General features: G+C 39.0%; 1 protein-coding gene across 2 annotated transcripts in view; it reads left to right on the top strand.

Moving 5' to 3' along the window:
- The window catches only part of ARMH4 (armadillo like helical domain containing 4), a 138,677-nt gene that overhangs the window by 5,252 nt on the left and 109,213 nt on the right, over positions 1-24,212 (top strand). For both annotated transcript variants that reach the window (XM_049706253.1, XM_004279308.4), the window contains exons 2-4: positions 4,120-5,512; positions 14,137-14,391; positions 16,518-16,727. In XM_049706253.1, the coding sequence (XP_049562210.1) occupies positions 4,177-5,512; positions 14,137-14,391; positions 16,518-16,727 (1,801 nt within the window). In that variant the 5' untranslated portion in view covers positions 4,120-4,176. The remainder of the gene's footprint in view (positions 1-4,119; positions 5,513-14,136; positions 14,392-16,517; positions 16,728-24,212) is intronic.

Here is a 24,212-nt window from a genome sequence, read left to right as displayed (position 1 = left end):
ACTGCCAAGCCATTAGGATACCTTGATAGCGAATGACATAGTGCTATGACTTGCTCAGAAAGAGATGCTTTTTAAGCTCTTAGAAGCTAATGTCCACTATCAGCAACTGGGTGAGAGTTCGTTTATCTGAATTAATTTGCACTGACGGATATAGTGAAAAGAAAGGAGCCTCGAAAGTCACAGTGTAAAGAAGTTAGAGACATGTTTTGTTTGTTAAATATTCTGATATTTGAGTTAATTTAAGATAATTAAGACCCAATTTCTAATAAGCAATGAAATCTCCCCTCCCTCCACCTCCTCCAGCAAGGCAGGGCTATAGACATCAGGCAGTATTTACTAAACGTTTCCTCTGTGCCAGGCACTTTGCCAGGGACAGGAGACAATGTTGAGGAAAAAAGAAAAGGCCTAGAGCCTTCAAAATGTGATTGCAGATGGTTGTTTAGGTTGAAATATTGTCATTGAATTGACAGGGGTCAGTCTTTCCTTATTTATTCTCTAACATCATGCAACTCCCAGCGAAGGACACCAAACTCATGGGAGTGGCTATGTGAACCTGCTCTGTGCTTGGAGAGACAGAGAAAGACCTGGAACTTGAAGGTCATCTACCAATTCATCTGAATTGCAGACGTGTCCCCTGCTGCCGTTCCTACAGGCTGTCTTTTCTGCTTCTTTTAAAGTTCAGGCGTCGCTTTGAATAGTGGGGAGAAGGAGCATATGGCTGCAATATGCAGACATAGAATATAGGCTTGCAATTCACCCCACTTTTTCTGTGGTAATTGGATTTAGAAAGCAGGTGGCTGACACTTCATTACAGAAGCAAAGTCTTTTTTTTTTTTTTTTGTGGTATGCAGGCCTCTCACTGTTGTGGCCTTTCCGGTTGCGGAGCACAGGCTCCGGACGCGCAGGCTCAGCGGCCATGGCTCACAGGCCCAGCCGCTCTGCGGCATGTGCGATCCTCCCAGACCGGGGCACGAACCTGTGTCCCCTGCATCGGCAGGCGGACTCTCAACCACTGCGCCACAAGGGAAGCCCAGAAGGAAAGCCTTTTAGAACAATGGCAGAATTCCTTCACCCCAAAATTCTAAAGCTCAAGGTGTAGATGAAAATGAAACCTTGAAGGAAAAATCTGTTTTGGAAAGGCAGTAGAGGTTGTATTACATCTTTATTGTTTGTCCCCACTACCCTCCAAATCTGATTTGTTCATAAAATTCTCCTCTCAGTTCACATGACTCCAGAACATATAAATAAAATGTGAAGCATTTGTGTAATCATTTGGGTGCCTTGCCTACTTGATGGCAAAGTTGTGGGAAAATGAAAGCATTTGTATTTTTATTTTGTGTTCTATAGATAAAATATGAAAATGGAATCATGGAGATAGAAAGGAGTTCAAAGATTATTTTGTTTAACTCCTCATTCTGTCAAAGGAGAAACTGCGGCTATTTGTCCAGTATCACATAGCATGTTTTAACAACAATAAAGCTAGGATTGGGCTTCCCTGGTGGCGCAGTGGTTGAGAGTCCGCCTGCCGATGTAGGGGACACGGGTTCATGCCCCGGCCCGGGAATATCCCACATCCCGCGGAGCGGCTGGGCCCGTGAGCCATGGCCGCTGAGCCTGTGCGTCCGGAGCCTGTGCTCCGCAATGGCAGAGGCCACAGCAGTGAGAGGCCTGCGTACTGCAAAAAAAAAAAAAAAAAAAAGCTAGGATTCATTTTTCTCATGCCTGTCTATGCCCCTCTAAACTCCACTGCCACTCATGATGGCCTGTCTTTTTCAGGTTTTTATCCAGAAGGATGGGGTCATGGAGACCCAACTTTTAGGCCACACTCTCCATCTCCTGGGGTGTTTAGTAAGATTTCACTGAATGGGAGAAATATTTGTATAGGAAAGGGCAGATCTCTGAACAGATCAGAAATGAACCAGAGAGTTCTCTAGCTTTTATGTATCTTTGACTATGTAGTTTATAGTTCAGCTTGTATTTTCAGAAATCAAAGGTGTAGTTTCATCAACTGTGAGCACTCTTGCTTTACAGCTATCATATGTATTTGTTTTAAGGAAGGAAAATAGAGGCAGCAGGCCAAATACTGCTACTAATTCTGTTACCTGGCTATGAACTGGGATGCTTTATGGCTCATCCAAAGTATGGGGATAACTAATGTCCAGAATGTTCACATGCTATTCCCTCTTTTTCAGATATCTTTCTCATATTCTCTCCTTTTAAAATAATGCTAGCTACCTGTATGTAATTTAATATTTAAATGCAATTGCTTCAACCTCTCATCCTACGTACGAGGATATTTAGCATCCCTTTCACCATCTCTGAGGATTCTTGGGTGGGGTGGCTTGCATTTCTCCTAGTCACCTCTGGCTTCAGTTTTCTTCTGCTTCTAAATTTATGATCCCTGATATGCTGTTCCTTTTCTGCACATGGCATCTCATGACATCTTCCCATTCCTGTATTCTCCCAAAGAACTGTGGATTCAAGATTTCTTTGTAAAAAATTACCCCCGACTTGGTGGCAATAAATATTTATTATTTCATCCCATGTCTGTGTGTTAGGAATTTGGGAGTAGCTTAGCTGGGTTGTTCTGACTCAGGGTCTCTCAAGAAGTTGCAGTCAAGATAGCAGCTGGGGCTGCAGTCATCTGAAGGCCTGACTGGGGCTGGAGGAGCTGCTTCCAAGATAATTCAGTCATGTGATGCTGGTAGTTGAGCAAGATGCCTCAGCTCCGAATTCATGGATTCCTCTTTCCTCATGTAGAAAAATTCAACCTTCTTTTTCTCTTCAGCTGTCTAGATTATGCCCTGAGCACGTGACCTTTTCTCTATCTCAAAAGGACCTGTAAGACTGAATGGGGTAACATGTGGAAGTTTCAGACTCCTTAAGGGGAAGAAGACCCTATGAAAATGTCAATTTTTTTTTTTTTTTTTTGCGGTACGCGGGCCTCTCACTGTTGTGGTCTCTCCCGTTGCGGAGCACAGGCTCCGGATGCACAGAATCAGCGGCCATGGCTCACGAACCCAGCCGCTCCGCGGCATGTGGGATCTTCCCGGACCAGGGCACGAACCTGTGTCCCCTGCATCGGCAGGCGGACTCTCAACCACTGCGCCACCAGGGAAGCCCGAAAATGTCAATTTTTATACTTGATGTGTGCACATCACATGCTTAACCCAGGTAGTTTAATGATCAGACGTGTAAGAAAGGAAAAGTATAACTTTTATAAAGATAAGGTCTTTATAGTTAGATTTAGAATTTTAATTCCTAGGTTTAATTTTCTAGAAAACCGACAGTATCTAAGAACTTTCTGATGATGGTATAGATAAGACCTAAAACCCTTAAGTTTGGGGGGAAATTAGCAGTTTTGGTATAATTTTAGTTGTCATGAGAGTGTGAGCAGTTTGTAAAAAAATACAATAAATCTTAATCTTACAATAATGTGCATTCAGTAAAGACTGCTAATTTAAAATGTGTTTTGGTTCTCTTAAAAAAGAACACTTGTTTACATTGTTTAACTAGTTTACCTTTTCTAATCTTTTTTTTTGAGACATGAAGGTTTTACCTATAATTTTTATAGTTGTTGCAGAGAAAACAATTTAAGTATTTTAAAGATAAATTTTAATTGAAAGTCATTTATATACTTTAAAAACTCTTGAATGAAACTGGTATTCAGTATTGTATGATGATATTTAATAAGTTTTAAAACATACTTAAAAGGTTCTGTGAAAGTGATGTAAATAAATGTTAAAATTACTTTTTATTTCCTGGATGTGTTGCTATTTCTGTAGTCATTTGACTCCATGATTAATAGAAGAATTGGGGAGAATATTACAAATGTGACTTCCAGGGTAGTTTATTTCAAGTAGGTATTTAAAAAACAATGAACTTAGTAACTACGTGTACCCTTTGCTAGAGAACTTCAAGTTAAGTCAGCTGAAAATTCAGCAGGGAAAAATGAACTGGGTTATCCGCGTCTCAAAGGTACAAAGAAATAGAACATTCCCTCCTATGTACTGTCTCTGAGCTGGGAGTCAAGGAGATTATTTTACTTATAGTTTAATTTAAAGGGGCTTATTTACAACATATTTATATGACAGTTTGATATGCTTTATTTTTCTGCAGGACTCAATTACTGGAATTGTCAACTCTACCAGTTTATGTGCACGTTTCTCTTCCACTATGAGCAGACCAGTTGTACTGCACATTTGTCTGGCTTTCTGTAGCCTTCTACTTCTCGGCTTTGCCACACAATGTCTGGCCTTCCCCAATGTGGAAAGAAGGGAGATAGCACCTGTTCATGAAGAAAAAGGGCAGTCTGAGAGGCTGAACACAGATGACCTAGAAAATAACTCCATTACTTCAAAGTACACTCTGGTCTCTGAAGAACCAATGATAGTGTTAGCAGGACCATCAACAATGTCATTAAGTAAAGTATTCCCTAGTAACAAAGAAACCCCTCCTATAGGAGCTGGGCTCACGCAGCCTGATAGCCCTGGCATTTACACTGCTACTGAGCCAGTGATCTCAGCAGGGGAAGAAGTGTTTGGTTCCAGCCAGCCAGAGAGAATGTCTCCCGAAAGCGGACTTTCCAAGGCCATGTTAATGAACCCTATCACTCCAACTGCTTCTCTGAATATTGATGAGAAGGAGGAATCCTCCCTTAGTACCATCATTCAGCCCATTGTGGAAGGGACCACTGAAGCAACACAAGGTTTTCTGCACTATGTGGATGATCAATTGTTTGCAACTGAAAATCAGGCAGGAGTTAGTCTGGGACATTCACCTTTATCCTATGTGAATGCTAAAGAGATGCTAACCACCCGTCCAAGGACTGAGAAATTTGAAGCAGACCCAGAGCATAAGACAACTTCTTTTCCTGGTGCTGAGCCCACAGCAGGCGCTGAGCCTTCCCAGATGACAGCTGATAATACCCAGGCTACTGCCACCAAGCACTGGCTCGCAACCTCCGAGTCCACCCTGAGTGTTGAGCCAGAAACTGACAGCCTGCTGGGAGCCCCAGAAGTCACAGTGAGTGTCACCATAGCTGTTCCAGCTGTCTCCGTCGTAAGTGTTGAGTGGGATGACACCAAATTAGAGAGTGTAAGCCAGATAAAGACCCCAAAGCTTGGAGACAATACAGAGACTCAGGTGAGAAAGGAAACATCTCAGACAACCCAAGCAACCAGTAATGGTATGGAAGGCATGAAAGGGAGCGAAACTTTGACAGAGGCTGCAGATGTGGCTCTGAAGCTGCCTGAAGGGGAAGCACACAGGGGAACAGCCCTGCTAATAGCACGTGGGGATGAGAGGTCATCTGCCTTCACCGATCAAAGTTCCTTTACTCCCACAAGTCCAGTGGAAGGTATGAAAGTCTCTGTGGAAAACCTGGTCCAAAATACTGCAGACTTCATGGAATCCACCAAGGAGAACAATGCCATGCTGTTCTTAGAGACCACTGTTTCCATCTCAGAATATGAGTCTGAGGCATATCAGCCATTGGGAAATACATTTAAAGGTAAAAGAAAGAAAGAAAAAAAAGGAAAATAAGCTTTGTTTAACTTGGAATGTTTCTGTTTGGTTTTATTATTTTTTAATTGACATATAGTTGACACATAACGTTGTAATGTTTTATGTTTTTTTTAAAGTGACAATTTAGAAGTAAGTTATCTAAGTTTTAATGAAAAGCAAAAGTAAATAAATAAAAAATGCATTTTTCATAAAAATTACATCCAAATATAACCCCTGCATATAGACCTGTGGTATTCAAATGGGAATAATTTGCGTCATGCCTTGTGCCCACCCCCGTGCCAATCATTTGGCAATGTTTGGAGACATTTTTTCCAGTTTTATTGAAATGTAATTGACATATGGCACTGTGTAAGTTTAAGTTGTGTGGCATAATGATTTGACCTATATATAACATGAAATGATTATCACAATAAATTTAGTGAACTTCCATCAACTCATATAGATACAAAATTAAAGAAATAGAAAAACATTTTTTTTTCTTATAATGAGAACTCTTAGGATTTACTCTCTTAACTTTCATATATAACATATGGCAGTGTTAATTATATTTACCATATTGTACATCACTAGTACTTATTTATCTTACACCTGGAGGTTTGTACCTTTTGACTGCCTTCATCCAGTTTCCCCTCCCCCTATCCTCTGCCTCTAGTAACCACAAATCTGATCTCTTTTTCTATGAGTGTGTTTGTTTTTGAAATATAATTGGCCTAAAACACTGTGTTAGTTCCTAGTTAGTTAGTTGCACAACATAGTGATTCGGTATTTCTATACATTACAAAATGATCACCGTGATAAGTCTAGTTACCAGCTGTCACCATACAAAGATCTTACATATTTATTGACTATATTCCCCACACTGTACATTTCATACCTGTGACTCATTTAGTTTGCACCTGGAAGTTTGTACCGCTTCATCTCCATTACCTATTTCTTGAGACATTTTTGGTCATCACAGTAGAGAGCATGTAGGGGGTAGAGGCCAAGATGCTGCTAAACATCCTACAGTGCACAGCAACCAAGATATATCTGAGCCAAAAAATATATATGTGTGTGTATATATATATCTGAGAAACCCTGATGTAGATTAATATTTTTTAAACCTTTTATTATGAAAATGTGTATATTTACAGGAAAATGTGAAAAAATTAGCTATATGTTTAAATGATATACTCAACAATGTTGGATACTTATTTATACATTGTTGTAAAAAGTACTCACATTCCTGATATTTCTTACCAAAAAGCCTTAGGTAAATATTTATTTCATAGTATTAACCATATGAGTTCTCTGACTTTGTTTTCCTAAAAAGAAATTCTTCTAGAAATAAGGGGGAAAAAATACCAGTACAGATAAATCCTCTCTGCTGGCTTGATTCTGCACTTTCTACTTCCTCGTGGCTTCTACATCTGTGAATGCTATGAGCTGACAATCCTTGCATTTGTTGCTGAAGGATGATGTTTTTCTTTTATTGTGTGTAGTTGGTCAGATAACAGAATAGGGAGGGAAAGACTTAGTGTAATGTGCATATGCTCATTCCAAATTGTTTTGGAATATGTACAGCTGTTACTCCAGCTAATGGAAAATATCAAATTAATAATATGTTTTAGAAAGTGTTATGGAGATTGAATTAAAACGATAAAAGATTTAATTTTACATGTCCAATTAATTTTTTTTTTTTTGTAGTACGCAGACCTCTCACTGTTGTGGCCTCTCCCGTTGCGGAGCACAGGCTCTGGATGCGCAGGCTCAGCGGCCATGGCCCATGGGCCCAGCTGCTCCGCGGCATGTGGGATCTTCCCAGACCGGGGCACGAACCCGTGTCCCCTGCATTGGCAGGCGGACTCTCAACCACTGCGCAACCAGGGAAGCCCTCCAATTCATTTTTTAAAGACTGTAAAACTTAGTATACTGGAAGTTTTCGTAGAAGCTTCCAGAAAATGTTTTGTAAGTTGGTTTTTAAATCCTGTTAAGAGAGTTGGATCCACATGACCATGCAGATATTAAATATGACCAAACAAGAAGTTTATTTCAGTTCTCCATTACACTTTAAGATATTCCTGGAGCATTAAATCATGTAGTTCCAGATTATTCACTGCACAGTTGAATCTATGATTCTTATGTACTAGACTTGCATTAGCTTCCATTAATACAACCTAAAAAAGTAAAATGAATTTGGTAATTGATTGTTTTTTTTTGATTATTGAATATACTCCTTACTTAGTCATAATTGCCTCACTTAACTACAGTCTTTTAACAGGCAACTTCTTTTAATTCCCAGCACATAGTACAATATATGGCACATAGTAGGTGCTCAGTAAATATCTGTTCATCGAATGACTAAATGAAGATAGAGAACCATTCAGACTAGAATTATCTAATCCGACTGCCTGCATTGTCCAAATTAATCAAAAAGCTTCTAAAAATTCTTGGTAGAGAGAGGAACGGTCAAATAATTCCTTTCAACTTTACTTTTTTTGTTGTTTTGTAGAGTTAAAAATAATGTGAAAAATTGAGATTATTGACAGTAGTAGTAAGAGAATAGCCAAAAAGCTTTTCTACCCATTTTCTGGTGATTACAAGTATTTCTGAGAAGTAAACCACTCAATCCCACACAATCTAGTTTTAAGAAAGGTCACTTTTGCAGAACAGGTTTGGATTTCCTCCTTGAGTCTCCTTCTCAAGATCATTAAGTGACCTCAAAGCCCCTGCCCAGGACAAATGCTGATCCTAGTGACCTCAAGGAGGGAGGGATATGTGACAACTACAGTCTGTGGAGCCCCCAGGAGGGCGATAACTTTCACCTTTTCTCCCCCCAGAGAGTGACATTGTCAAAAGAGTGCTTCAGAAATATCCTGGATTGTGTCTTATCCCAGGAGCTTCTGAAGGAGCTGGAGAAACTGGAGTCATTAGTTTCTGAACGAAGCCAGTGGCACCTGGTTACATTGGCAGAGGGACTTTGGAACTGTTCTGCCCATTAAGACATTTTAATCAATCAAGAAGGTTTAGTCACACTGATGTGGTCAGCTGGTTTCACAACTGAGCTTGATTAAAATTTTTCCAATCTGTTGGCCTCAGTTTCTCCATCTGGAAATGGGGAAGACAAAATTAAATCTAAGGGCCTTCCTTCCTTATTTGTCTAAGGGGTGTCTAAGGTCTCGGCTCACCCCCTGCAGGGCTGGTAACTGTGACTGATGAACTGTCATGACCAACCCATTGCATTATCCTACCACGTTCTTGAAGTGAACTTTCAGCAAACCTACTGGCTGTATTCAGATTTGTTGACTCCTGCAGGTTAGGCTCTAGAGAAATTTTATACAGGAATTCTGTAAATGTGATGGGGGTGTAGGTTGTGTGTTTTACTCATCATTGGAAAAGAAAGAGGGACTAGGGGTGGATATATGTGAATAGCTGATGATGGAAATTCAGCCAAGGAACTGGGGGTGGCTTCCAATACTTGGAAGATGGACTTTTATCCCTGGGTGTCCTGAATTTTAACTGTTAATTTTTACTCCATTAAAATGCCTTAAATTTCAAAAAAAAAAAAAAAACAAAAAAAAACGAAGTAAACACCTCAAATGCCAATCATTTTAGGGCCCAGGGACTACTTAAGACATTCTCTTCTTCAGGGAATGAAATAATTTCTTGGCATTTTTGGGTATTATGAATAGATGAGGATCCTGAGATTATAGTCAGTTCTCTGATTCAGCTGGTTCTTCAGCTGTTTCACTAGAAGATCAGGTTTTAAAAGCAATCTATAATAATTATATATTTTTTCTCTACAGGAATTGGGAAGAATGAGAGATGTGGAGAAATTCTGAATGTTATTTAAAAAATTCCCATTACTATTTCTAGCTCTCACTCTTCTTTCTCTAACAGCAGTCACTTATTCAAAGTATTATACCATGCCCATTTTTGAAAAAATTTATTTGTTTTATTTATTTATTTTTGGCTGCATTGGGTCTTTGTTGCCGCGCATGGGCTTTCTCTAGTTGCGGTGAGCGGGGGCTACTCTTCATTGCGGTGCGTGGGCTTCTCATTGCAGTGGCTTCTCTTGCTGTGGAGCATAGGCTCTAGGCGCGCGGGCTTCAGTAGTTGTGGCACGTGGGCTCAGTAGTTGTGGCTCGCGGGCTCTAGAGCGCAGGCTCAGTAGTTGTGGTGCATGGGCTTAGTTGCTCCACGACATGTGGATCTTCCCGGACCAGGGTTTGAACCCGGGCTCAAACCCGTTTCGCCTGCATTGGCAGGAGGATTCTTAACCACTGTCCCACCAGGGAAGGCCATACCATGCCCTTTTGATATTTCTTGCTGTTTCATGAAACTATGAGCATAGAGTGAACATTTATTTTGACATATTTTTTCTCAAAAGTGTTCATTATGCTTTCAAAAATGAGGGCAACATGGAGAATGCATACTGCTTAAAATGATAAAACTATATATTAGCTTTTTATGGCAAACATAGCATTGTCTTAGGTGCTAAAGATGCAAAAAGGGCAATGAATCCTATCTCTCAAGAGATGTGTGATCTTATTTCAGAATAAAACTTAAACAATGGCACAAAGAGCAAATATGAATATGAAGCACAAGTAAGGTTGTCTTATAACCAGGTATATCAATCCATCAAATGTAAAAATCTCCAGTTAAAAGAAAAAATAGTCCAAACTGTTTGGAGACCAAGAAATGGAACTGCTTGTACCAGAAAACATCCAAACACTATTTTAAAGCAAATAAATTGTTTCTGAGGAAAAATATTTTTAGTAATAGGAAGAACAATGAAGTCATTAATAAAAACTTTGAGAAAACCTTTTCACCTGTTTCTAGAATGTTATTTCTCATTGCATAATTTACCAGACTTGGTAATGTGCTAAGTATCTAGGATTAGTATTTAAAAAAAGAGAGATAAAAGAGTCTTCTAGAAATTAAGTTTTCACAGTGGCTCAGTATTTGAAATTTCCAGCATAGCCCCTCCCTAGGAAGGGGGCAAATATTAACCCTTATAAATAGTCTTTAATAATGTATTTGAGTGGATTATAATGTTGTAAAGAAAGTGGACCTCTGATAGATACGTCATACCCCACAGGTCTGTTTCATTCTGTTTTATGATTTAAAAGCAAGTGCAGATCTTCTACAGAGGCTACTCCAAGTTGTTCCTTAGGCAATGGCAGGATTTCCTTTCTCATGGCTGAATAATATTCCTCTGTGTATGTGTGTGTATGTCTGTGTGTCTGTGTGTTTATCCATTCATCTGTTGATGGGATAAGCACAGTTAGCACAGTGGTTAAGAGCCCTAACTATGTAACCTTAGTCAGATTCCTTAGCCTTTCTACACCTAAGTTGTTTGTAAAATGAGGTAATAATAGCTGATATTTATTGAATACTTACGAAGCACTGGGCATGTACTATTTTACATGTGTTATCTAATTTAATCTTTGTAAAAATGCTATGAGATAGATACTCTTATTTCCATTTTACCACTGAGGAAGCTCAAGGCCCAGAGAAATTAAGTAATTCGTTCAAGGTCACGCAGATAGTAGGTGGCTGAGTCCGAATTGAGACTCAGGCAAATTGGGTCTAGAGCCTGTGTTCTTGGCCACTATGATATATGGCTTCCATAGAATATTAGTACCTACCTCCCCTTAGTACATATGGGAGGATAGAATAAGATAATGTCCGAGATGCAAGAAGAACTACAATCCTGCAGCCTGTGGAACAAAAACCACATTCACAGAAAGATAGACAAGATGAAAAGGTAGAGGGCTATGTACCAGATGAAGGAACAAGATGAAACCCCAGAAAAACAACTAAATGAAGTGGAGATAGGCCAACCTTCCAGAAAAAGAATTCAGAATAATGATAGTGAAGATGATCCAGGACCTCAGAAAAAGAATGGAGGCAAAGATCGAGAAGATGCAAGAAATGTTTAACAAAGACCTAGAAGAATTAAAGAACAAACAAACAGAGATGAACAATACAATAACTGAAATGAAAACTACACTAGAAGGAATCAATAGTAGAATAACTGAGGCAGAAGAACGGATAAGTGACCTGGAAGACAGAATGGTGGAATTCACAGCTGTGGAATAGAATAAAGAAAAAAGAATAAAAAGAAATGAAGACAGCCTAAGAGACCTCTGGGACAACATTAAACACAACAGCATTCGCATTATAGGGGTCCCAGAAGGAGAAGAGAGAGAGAAAGGACCAGAGAAAATATTTGAAGAGATTATAGTCAAAAACTTCTCTAACATGGGAAAGGAAATAGCCACCCAAGTCCAGGAAGCGCAGCGAGTCCCATACAAGATAAACCCAAGGAGAAACACGCCGAGACACATAGTAATCAAATTGGCAAAAATTAAAGACAAAAAGAAATTATTGAAAGCAGCAAGGGAAAAACGACAAATAACATACAAGGGAACTCCCATAAGGTTAACAGCTGATTTCTCAGCAGAAACTCTACAAGCCGGAAGGGAGTGGCATGATATACTTAAAGTGACGAAGGGGAAGAATCTACAATCAAGATTACTCTACCTGGCAAGGATCTCATTCAGATTCGATGGAGAAATCAAAAGCTTTACAGACAAGCAAAGCTAAGAGAATTTAGCACCACCAAACCAACTCTACAACAAATGCTAAAGGAACTTCTCTAAGTGGGAAGCACAAGAGAAGAAAAGGATCTACACAAACAAACCCAAAATAATTAAGAAAATGGTCATAGGAACATACATATCAATAATTACCTTAAACGTGAATGGATTAAATGCTCCAACCAAAAGACACAGGCTTGCTGAATGGATACAAAAACAAGACCCAAATATATGCTGTCTACAAGAGAACCAGTTCAGACCTAGGGACACATACAGATGGAAAGTGAGGGGATGGAAAAAGATATTCCATGAAAATGGAAATCAAAAGAAAGCTGGAGTAGCAATACTCATATCAGATAAAATAGACTTTAAAATAAAGAATGTTGCAAGAGACAAAGAAGGACACTACATAATGATCAGGGGATCAATCCAAGAAGAAGATATAACAATTATATATGCACCCAACTTAGGAGCACCTCAGTACATAAGGCAACTGCTAACAGCTGTAAAAGAGGAAATCGATAGTAACACAATAATAGTGGGGAACTTTAACACCTCACTTACACCAATGGACAGATCATCCAAAATGAAAATAAATAAGGAAACAGAAGATTCAAATGACACAATAGACCAGAGAGATTTAATTGATATTTATAGGGCATTCCATCCAAAAACAGCAGATTACACTTTCTTCTCAAGTGCACATGGAACATTCTCCAGGATAGATCACATCTTGGGTCACAAATCAAGCCTCAGTAAATTTAAGAAAATTGAAATCATATCAAGCATCTTTTCTGACCACAACACTATGAGATTAGAAATGAGTTACAGGGAAAAATATGTAAAAAACACAAACACATGGAGGCTAAACAATACGTTACTAAATAACCAAGAGATCACTGAAGAAATCAAAGAGGAAATTAAAATACCTAGAGACAAATGACAATGAAAACATGATGATCCAAAACCTATGGGATGCAGCAAAAGCAGTTCTAAGAGGGAAATTTATAGCTATACAAGCCTACCTCAAGGAACAAGAAAAATCTCAAATAAACGATCTAACCTTACACCCAAAGGAACTAGAGAAAGAAGAACAAACAAAACCCAAAATTAGCAGAAGGAAAGAAATCATGAAGATCAGAGCAGAAATAAATGAAAAAAAAAAGATAATGCCCATCATGCACTTAGCACTGTGTGTGTGGCACATAATAAGAACTCAGTAAACATTAGTTATTGTAATTAGTATTCCTTTAATTCAAAATGTCAAGTTCCTGTTCCCCTTCAGGAATGCAAATGTGAAAATTAATATACACAAGTGCTTCTGACAATTTTTAAAAATTTATTTATTTATTTATTTATTTTTGGCTGCATTGGGTCTTTGTTGCAGTGCACAGGCTTTCTCTGGTTGCGGTGAGCGGGGGCTACTCTTCATTGTGGTGCATGGGCTTCTCATTGCCGTGGCTTCTCCTGTTGTGGAGCACGGACTCTAGGTGTGCAGGCTTCAGTAGTTGTGGCACGTGGGCTCATTAGTTGTGGCTCATGGGCTCTGGAGCACAGGCTCAGTAGCTGTGGCTCATGGGCTTAGTTGCTCCACGGCATGTGGGATCTTCCCGGACCAGGACTCGAACCCATGTCCCCTGCATTGGCAGATGGATTCTTAACCACTGTGCCACCAGGGAAGTCCCTGCTTCTGAGCATTTTTGAACTTAGTTTTGTATAATTTGTTTCTGAACAAATTGATTATGTTGATATCCATAAAAGGGAGCTCAGCTGTTGATTTTCCTGTTTTGTTGTAAATGTTATTCTGTTGTTTTTTATATTAACATCTTTATCTCTGTCTTAGATTGATTCATGACTCCTGAAAACAGCAACACTGAAAACATTTATTTCCTGGCAGTTTGTTTCTCTCCCTTCTCATTCCCTGAAATGGCTGTCTGCTTTTTTGTTTTTAATTATTAATTATATAGTGACTTTTTCAGGTATAGGGATTTAGTGTATTTAAAAATGTTGTGTCCTCCCTTTTAAGGCATCATCACTCAAGAGATGACAACAGCTGTTCAAGAAGCAGAAGCCACTTTATCTTCAGTGATGCAAGAGCAGCAGGTTTCTACCCTCGAGGTTACCAGAGAAGATGTCGAGACTGAGGGAGGGAAAGAGTTGCCTTCTGCCACAGCTGATGCTCCTGGTGTTACTCAGCTGTCGAGAAGATGGGAGCCTCTGGCCACTGTGGTTTCAACGACACCCGTCCCTCTGTCTTTCGAAATTACTCCCGCTGTAGAAGGTCTGTAAGGGAGAGAATTGTGCTCAGTGTTTTGGGGGTGGATCTTTTCTGAGTTGATGAGGAATAGAATGAGTGAGGCAGATGGCCCTGTCACCAAGGTGCACACACACACACACACACACACACACAGCACACACACACACGCATACACACATACACACAATACACAAACATACACACATACACACACATACACACACAGCACACACACATACACACACATACACACAATACACAAACATACACACACACACACACACACACACACACACACAGACCCCTCACCTGGAAGTATATTTTTTCAGCAGGAAAGGTAGGTGAACTCTTTCTTGTTTGGAGAGGTGTGGCACAGCTAAAGGACAAGGGGTTAGTTCCCAAGTAAAATCTCCTGGTGGCTCATATCTGAGGCCCACAAAGGCCAAGTCTCCTGAGAAGTCTCTCCTAGTTTGACATGTCTGGCTGCTAGGTGCCAGGGGGGTGAAACCAGCAAGGACCTGGGGGTGAAACCAACAAAGATGTGGGTTTGAATCCCAGCTTTGGCCCTCACTAGCACTGTGGCTTCCAGAAAGTTTCTTAATGTCTCCAAGCCTTGGTTTGTTCCTCTTTAAATAATGCCTACCTGTCTTATGGGTTATTTTAAGGATTTTGAATAATGTATAAAAAGTACTTTCTATGTAGGAGGTCCTCAGATGCTCTGATACCTTAAGGACAGTGAAGTTTTGGAATCTGGGTGATCATCAGAATCACCTGAGAATACAAAAATTATTATGATTATTTAGTTATTATTTTTGGACTTCATGTCTCTGTCTCATCGTTGGTCTAAGTAAATCCTACTTTTATTTATTAACTGAGTTATCTTTAACAATGTAATAAATACCTTCTAATCCTGCCTGCCGGCCTCCCCTGCAAAAAAAACCCTTAGGATCTTGTCAGTAACCTACAGGTAACCCCATGACCCTTCCCATCTAAACCCCATCCTCCTCTGTTAACCATTAACCTGAATCTTGTGTTCATCATTTCCTTGACTTCCTTTTCTTTTAGTTTTATCGTGTCTGTATGTACTCCTGGTATTATACACTTAAAACTTTTAGATTTTTTAGTTTATCAAAACAGTATTGTGCTGTGGATAGCCTTTTTGGGACTTTGTTTTTTTTTTTACTTAATATTCTAAGGCCTATATTTACTTACCGCAGTTCTTTTGCTTTGACTGCTTGCAATATACCATTATGAAAATGTATCACAGTTTATTCACCCAATCTTCATCCAGTCTTTTCTAGTGATTTGCATTTGGGTCATTTCCAGGTTTGGCTATTGTGAACACGGCTGCCATGAATATTCTTTTATGTATTCTCCATTGCACGTGTGTAGGAGATTCTCTTGGGTATTCCTAGGAACTGAATTGCTGGACAATAGGGCATATGAATATTTCACTTTAGGAGGCAATGCCTAACTGCTTTCCAAAGTGGTTGATTCCATTTATACTGCAAACAGCAATGTATATGAGAATCTGTGGGTCCATATCCTGGGAGCTTTCACAAATAGTTTCTCAGGCTTCATCACCAAGGAGGTTCTGATTCGGTACGTTGGGATATGTAGAAAGCATGAAAACTGACATTTAAAAAATTACCTCAAGAGATTCTGATGATCCACCAAGCTTGCAAAATACTCCTATTCTAGAGTTTCTAGATTTGGGAATATCTGGGGCTAAATTTGGTTGCTTTAAAATTGAGCATATTGCAGACACAGATCTAAGCTTTTACTCTTTGACTTGATTTTTAAAAGTCATCCTTGGGGTATATTTAAATACATTTTTGTTAAATTTTCTACCTTTGGTAATAGGTTATATAAAATCCCACAAAATCCATAATATTGTTAATAGAATAAACGGGAGATTAACATTTGAAAACAAAGTTCTGATTTGAGATAATATATTTTCCTGGAAGATAAAGTATTTGCCTCCGGTGGCTGGATTGGTACAATGTGGGAAGGAAGAGCTGGTCTAAGTGCCAAACTTACTGTATATAAGAATACTGGCTTCATTCGTCATTTCTTGCTTAAGAAGTAAAAGCACGTGTATATATTCCCCACACTGATCATCTTTGGGTCATGTCTCTTGTGTTTGGCAGACCTAATGGACACAGTCACAGGGCCGAATGAGGAGTTGTTCACACCAATTGTGGGTTCTCCAGTGACGCCCCCTGGGATAATGGAGGAAGCACCTAGCACTTCCCCAGCGCTTGCTGATCCTGAGGCATCTTCCGAGAGAACTGCTGCTCCATCCATTAGCTATGTGAATACAGCTGCCTCCTATGGTCTGGACCAACTCGAATCTGAAGGTATCCATGCTTTGAAGGGGATCTTTCCTGGGACAGATTCAGTGAGTCCCTGAGCAACTGTTGTCTTTGAGAAAAGATCCAGGATAAGTATATTCTGTGTGTAGTGTAGATCAGGGGTCAGGAGACCATGGCCAGCCAAATCCAGCCTGCCGTCTGTTTTTGTATGGCAAGCTAAAATTGGTCTTCACATTTTCAAACGATTGAAAAAACTCAAAAGAAGAATAGTATTTCGTGACATGTAGAAGTTTTTATAAAATCCAAATTTCAGTGTTCCTAATTAACAGCCACACTTGTTCATTTGTGTATTGTCTGTGGCTACCTTTGTGCCAGAGCAGCAGAGTTGAGTAGTTGTGACAGAGACTAATTGCCCACACAGCCTAAAATATTTATGAGATGGCCCTTTACCGAAAAAGCTTGCTGGCCCCTGCGCTACATCAGTAGTTCTCAATTACAGTTGAACATTAGAATCACCTTGGGGAGCTTTGAAAGGATCCTAATGACCGAGTCCTTCTCCCAGTGATTCTGATTCAGTTGGGATGGACTCTGGCATCAACATTTTTCAAGAGTTGCCTGAGATGATTTCAGTGTGCAGGCTGAATTGAGAAAACTGGTTTAATGGAAAACTTGAGTTTCCCCACCAGATTTTCTTGGGTGGAAGTTTTAATGTGGATTGTATTTTCGTAACACTGCTCTGGTTGTTAACGCTGGGTCATTTTCCCTTAATTACATCTCTGGGTTAGATGTTCCACTTTTTGGAGATAGACAGTCTCCTCACCTGTTAAGGCTGAGAAATTCTTGCCAAATTTTACTTTCCAAGACATTGGCTTTGAGCATGAAAAAAGATGCTTGGAGCACAGCTGCACATCCACAAATGAGAAGTTGGGAAATATAATGAAAGGTCATTTAATTAATCAGCATTTTGGCAGGTGAACAGCTCCTGGCTGGATTGCAAAATGCCCAGAGATTTGTAGTGCTGTTTCTTAAACTAATTGGGAAGACAGGTAAGCTTTTGGGCACTAAATTAGCCATGTGTTGGATTCAGTAAAGACATAGGATGTGTTATTTTATATTTTGTCTACTCTGTAACAGAGAAGGTGGTTCAGCCAGGTTTGCAGCAGGCTGTATTGCAGACTTTCAGGGTAATGCTGGTAGTTTTCTGGCGGAGAAATGTGACATTTTAGGAGGAATGTGAATTCCATGGAGTGCTGGTTTAAGAAATGGATCAAAGCGAGCTCAGAGGCCGCAGCTCCTGCTCTCCACATTAAGATAAAAACTTGGAATGTAGTCTCATATTAGCTGTCTGCTCTCCTTGATGCCATCTGGAAAGACCAGGTTTCCCCAAATTAACCTGAGTTAGAGATGACAGCTTTACCCGGCAGGGCTCATTTAATCAGAGGAAAAAAATTGTGTTTGTGAATAATCCATACTTGTGAAACTGCAATACTTTTCTAAATTTAGTAGATGGTGGCAGTTATATTGAGATGTGTGAGAATTTTCTTAACTTGCCTAAGATGTCCTAGAGTTTTAGTGCTTTTCTTCTACACAGCTCAATTCCAGCTTCTTTTTGAGAATATATTTTGTCAGTTTTGATCGAAGTTATGATCCTTGTCAAGGCTTATGAAAAGACATTTTTGGTTTAAAAATATTCTTTCTGCTATGTTGTTGGGCTTAAGACAAGATTTTGAATGAGCACACCTCTTCTCCTAAATACCGGGGAGTACAATTTATATTTAATTAGTATATGTTAATAATGTCACAATTAGTTTTATGCTGATCTATCTAGTCCTCTTAAAGCAGGAGTGACTACACTTATTCAAATCGATAAATCGATAGATTCCTGGATGTATTGGAGGCCTCCATTTTCAGTGCATGTTTTTCCACTTTGTCCAGGAATGTAAGTGCAGCCTGAGGCTTTGACTGGATGAAACATTTTAATTCTTCCATAGCATTGGACCCAGGGGAAGATAGTTTATTCTTACTTAGAACGAGGTTGTGTGATGTCAAGTTATCTACCTTTCAAGTTTGAATCTCTGTGTCCGATGTGTTGATAAATGTCAGTTCTCCAGAGAATAGGGTATTTGTCTCAGTGAGATATGGACAAGAGACCTGCCCCTTTTAGACACCACACACCCAAGGAGCAAGAACCTTTGTGGAAATTTCTGAATGTTTATTCTTTAAGGGATAGTCAATGTCCCAGATGAGCCTAAAATTTGTATCTGCGTGGTACCCTGTCTTGTTGTCTTCTCCTTCATGTCTCTACAACATAATGACTAAGGGAGTGTATTAGTTTTCTAGGGCTGCCATAACAAAGTCTCACAAACTGGGTGATTTAAAACAGCAGACATTTGTTCTCTTGCAATTTTAGAGCCTAGAAGTCTGAAATCAAGTTGTAGGCTGGGCTGTGCTCCCTGCAAAGCCTCTGACTGAGGATCGTCCCTTGCCTCTTCCAGCTTCTGGTGCCTCAGGCATTCCTTGGCTTGTGGCAGCATCACTGCAGTCTCTGCCTCCATCTTCACCTCTTCCCTCTTTGTGTCTCTGTGCCCAAATTTCCCTTGTCTTATGAGGACATCAGCCATTGGATTAGGACACACCCCGATAATTACATCTGAGCTTGATTACATCTGCCGGAACTCTATTTCCAAATAAGGTCAGATTCACAAGTTCTGTGGTTTAGGACTTAAACATATTTTCTGGGGGAACACAATTCAACTTGTAATAGGAGGTCTGCTTCTGAGGAGTTTTCCAGCTGGCTCTGAAGGCAGACTTGCTCTGCCTCCGGAACGCCCACTTGAGAGATGTGCATTGGTAGAGTGGGAGAAGTTTGGTGTGGTTTATATTTCTCAGGCATTGAAGAAAGCCTGCTTCTATAAGTGCATACTGCCTTGTGCCTATTTCAGTACGCCTTTTACCTTGTCAGCAAAAATGCAGTTTGATTTTTGAAGGGATAATGGTTTATCTGTCACCTTGCCTGATACACTTTACTTGTCTGTATTTTTTTTTTTTAAGGGAATAAATGCTTTGAGGATGATAAAAAATGCATTATACTTATCTCAGGCATAACTCTACTAGGGCTGTATTCAGCATCTTTGAAATATAAACATGACAAAGTGTTCTAACTTTTAATTCAAAAATTGGGTAATGGCAAAGTACATGTATATGTATATATGTGTATATATATACAGGTACATATATATGTACATAAGCTAATTTTTGTTCTTTTTAAATTAATTGTTATTGCAGTATAGTTGATTAACAGTGTTGCATAATCTTATTTTTGGACATGATCTTTGTTTAGGTTGATGTCCTTTTTGGTTGAATGTTAATATCTTCCTCTGCTCCAAAACGGCAACTTAAAATTTCTGATTGCTTATGAAAACTTACTTGGAGTTCTTTCATTTGGGCTAACTGTCTTTAAAATATTTTAATACTAATATCAAATGGACTAAGGCCTTCGATATTTCTTACTGAATGTAATTCTGCTTTGTGAATTTTAGAAGTCCAAATGAAGATATCTATTTACTCTAAACAAATCAGACTTATTTCTGCCTTTCCTATATTTCCACAGAGGATGGAAATTCATCTGTGCTGTAACATTGTAGCAATAATTCTGTAGGGTGGAAGGTTATGGCTTTAACAGTTCAATACTCAGAAAAAAAAATCTACTGTGGGTCTCTTTGTACCAGGTACTAGGTTCCTAAGAATGTGTGGGAGGTAAGAGAACAAAAACGGAGGTGTCTCAGATCTTGTGATTAAGGTGTTGGTAATCCTTCTTCACATCCCCAGCACTTTCTCCCTTAAAGTTTGGAAGTCAATAGCCGGGCCTTCCAGCTGTGAGAGGTGGGAAACCACTTGGTGCTCCCCATGGTGCTGACCGGACAGACTTGGGAACAGGGTGAATTTGCTTGGGCTCTTTCAAGATGAGCCTGGGTTAATGTATTGCTTTTCTGCAAGACAAGAAGAAACACTAGTGTCCTTGATCTGGAGAATGTGAATTCTCGATCTGACTGGTCCTATTTAATGTGTTTCTATAGGCATAATAGACTGAATGGTGGGGCTGTAAAATCCCGTGCCGTTATTCCAGACAACTCCCATTTCCTCATCTGTTTCAAAGTGCCTGTTTATTACAGGGTTTATTACAGGGTTATTGACATGCCTGGGAATTACCTTTTTTTTTTTTTTACATATGACACGTTATATATAAACATATAGCATATTACCTTTTTAACATATAAAGAGGTTTTAAATTCTTAGTATCCAACAGGAAAGTCATGTTTAATTTTTTTAATATCTTGATTTTTAAAAAATAAGACCAAATATATCATTTGACTTCAATTTTCTCTTTTCTGACCGTTTTGTCCTTGTTTTTCGAAGACCATTTTGGATGTCCTTATATTTAGGTTTTGAAAGATTGTATTTTTGACATCTTTTCCCAGTGAGGTAGCACACATGGGGCAGAAGGCTGTCATTTTTCTGTCATTTGTTGTTTAATCTATTTCAGTGACATCAATTTTCCTCCCTTCGTGAGTGTGTGTGTGTGCACATCTGTGTGTTTAATTTCATGGATGTTTTTTCCACAGTCCTCTGAGAGCATGTCCTATATACATTTTCAGCATCTCTTAATTTCCTCTGCTGAAAGACAGTGATATTATCTCTCCTTTCTTATCTGGAATTCTCAGTTCTGTCTCTGTTCTAGGATTCTCTCTACAATAACAGGAATTTCAATAGATAGGGATTTCAGGAGAAAGCCGTGTTTGAAAAGTATGCCTTTGTTCAGATGACTGAGTGATATTTTTTGGCTGTGTGATCTCCTAATTGGTACTGAAAAAAAGGTGCTTAGTTTCTATCTCTTATTGGTCAATCAGAAATGAATTGGGAAATGCATTCTTTAAGTGGCTTTGTGGAGAAGCCTCAGATATTTTTCTTTAATAGTTCCATTGAGGATTCTTAAGAGCCCATGTAATTTTTATGAGAGAAGTGTTTGCTCTTCAACTGCACTTTAATTCACAAAATCAATTTTTTTTTGTCTTCCCAATATGCACTCCTTTTCAGAGAATATTTTCTTATTATTTTCTCAATTCTCATATAATGTTTCAACTCAGGAGGCAGCTAGAATGGATGAATGAGAAAGTGTAGTCAAAGATCTCATCTCAAGTCCATGTTTATGAAGCCAAGTTTATGTGACTTACCTTTGGGAGCTGCTATGTGGACATAATATTAAAGATCCAGTAGAGTGTTGGAAATTTGAACTGTCTGCTGTTACTTATGATACTGTAGTATGAAGTTAAGGATGTTCACTCTAATTTTTACTCTGAGTATGTTAAGAATGGATACAAGTTTTGGCTTTTGTTCTTGAAAATGCTTTGGATTTAATTTTGCATCAATAACAGAGGCAATGATTTCAGTCATTGATTACCCCTTATGGTAAGTCACTTTGTTGGCTTGTCCTGAAATCATCATACTTTCTCTGGCATTTATGATAGGTCTCTGTTCTTAAGTACCTGTATGTTCTATAGGCTAGTACAGTAAATTACTCAGCTCTCGGAGTGGTCATCACATGTCTGTTGCTAATGCTCACATAGCCAGTGGTATTTCAAAGAATATTTAGAATCAATATTATGATGTATTACCATAAAGCTTTGCTACAAATTCTGCTGTTGAAGAAAGATAACTGACATTCACTCTAAGTTTTCTGGTGTGCTTTCTTATCATAGGGAATTTATTTATTGGTGTGGTCACAATTAAGTAAGCATTGTTATAGAGTCGATTCTTCCCATTTTTTTTCCTGCAGCTTTGTTGCCCAGCACCAGAAAGTTACACTGCTTAGTAAAGCTCACTCTTAGACACTTAGGAAATTTTATATAACGGCTCATGATGACAAAAGGATTTAGCTTTGTACATATTCAGTGGTTTTGTTTATTCATTCATTTATGTGTACACTTAGCAAGTATTTGGTCATTCAGATAACAAAAAGAAGTGAGAGTAGATCTTGTGTAAATTTTAGTAGAAGTTATGATAAATACATAAATAACAGACACACAAGGTAGAAGGTGGGAAAGTATCATAAAACAATTACAGAAAAAGGACTGTGAGAGATAGGAGAGAGAACTTAGCCCCAGCCTAGAGAAATAAAAAATTGATATTTATGCTGGGGAGTCTTTTTTTTTAAATAAATTTATTTATTTAATTAATTTATTTTTGGCTGCATTGGATCTTCATTGCTACGCATGGGCTTTCTCTAGTTGCACTCTTCACTGCGGTGCTCGAGCTTCTCATTGCGGTGGCTTCTCTTGTTGTGAAGCACGGGCTCTAGGTGCGTGGGCCCAGTAGTTGTGGCACGTGGGCTCAGTAGTTGTGGCTCACGGGCTCTAGAGCGCAGGCTCGGTAGTTGTGGTGCACAGGTCTAGTTGCTCCGTGACATGTGGGATCTTCCTAGACCAGGGCTTGAACCCATGTGCCCTACATTGGCAGGCGATTCCTAACCACTGCCCCACCAGGGGAGCCCCTTCTTGGGAGTCGTATGTGTGTGTGTGTTGTTCTTTTGATATTTATAAAAAAATAAGTCATAGGATATCGAAAAATATGGAAAACATTTTAAAGGTTGGTGAATCATCCTTTAGATATCATACATACCACACTACCATTCAATTATTTTATAGGCATGTGATCAAGCATGTTTCTATAATTTTAGCTTTTTGATTAGATGAATTCTTTCTTTTTTATTCTTCCAGTTTTATTGGGATATAATTGACATACAGAACTGTGTAAACTTAAGGTGTACAGGATGATGATTTGACTTACATATACCATGAAATGATTACCACAATAAGTTTAGTGAGCATCCATCGTCTTACGTAGATACAAAATAAAAGAAAAAATTTTTTTTCCTTGTGACGAGAACTCTTGGGATTTACTCTCTGAACAACTTCCATGTATAACATACAACAGTGCTAATTATATTAATTATATTGTACATTACATCCTTACTACTTACTTATCTTATAACTGGAAGTTTGCATCTTTTGTCAGCCTTCATTCCAGTTTTCTATCCTCTTACCCTCCTCCTCTGGTAACCACAAATCTGATCTGTTTTTCTATGAGTTTGTTTGTTCATTTCTTTTTGAAGTATAATTGACCTGCTAGGTTAGTTCCTAGTGCACAACATAGGGATTTGATATTTCTATACATTTCAGAATTATCACCATGATAAGCCTAGTTACCGTACATCACCATGCAAAGGTACTACATTCTTATTATTATTTTAAATAAATTTATTTATTTATTTTTGGCAGTGTTGGGTCTTCGTTGCTGTGCACAGGCTATCTCTAGTTGTGGCGAGCAGGGGCTACTCTTCATTGCAGTGCACGGGCTTCTCATTGTGGTGGCTTCTCTTGTTGGGGAGCATGGGCTCTAGGTGCATGGGCTTCAGTAGTTGTGGCACGTGGGCTCAGTAGTTGTGGCTTGCGGGCTCTAGAGCACAGGCTCAGT

The sequence above is a fragment of the Orcinus orca genome, chromosome 2 (assembly GCF_937001465.1).
Source record: "Orcinus orca chromosome 2, mOrcOrc1.1, whole genome shotgun sequence".
Classification (NCBI taxonomy): Eukaryota; Metazoa; Chordata; class Mammalia; order Artiodactyla; family Delphinidae; genus Orcinus; species Orcinus orca.
The sequence above is the reverse complement of the archived record's forward strand: the minus strand, read 5'-3'. Positions and strand labels throughout refer to the sequence as shown.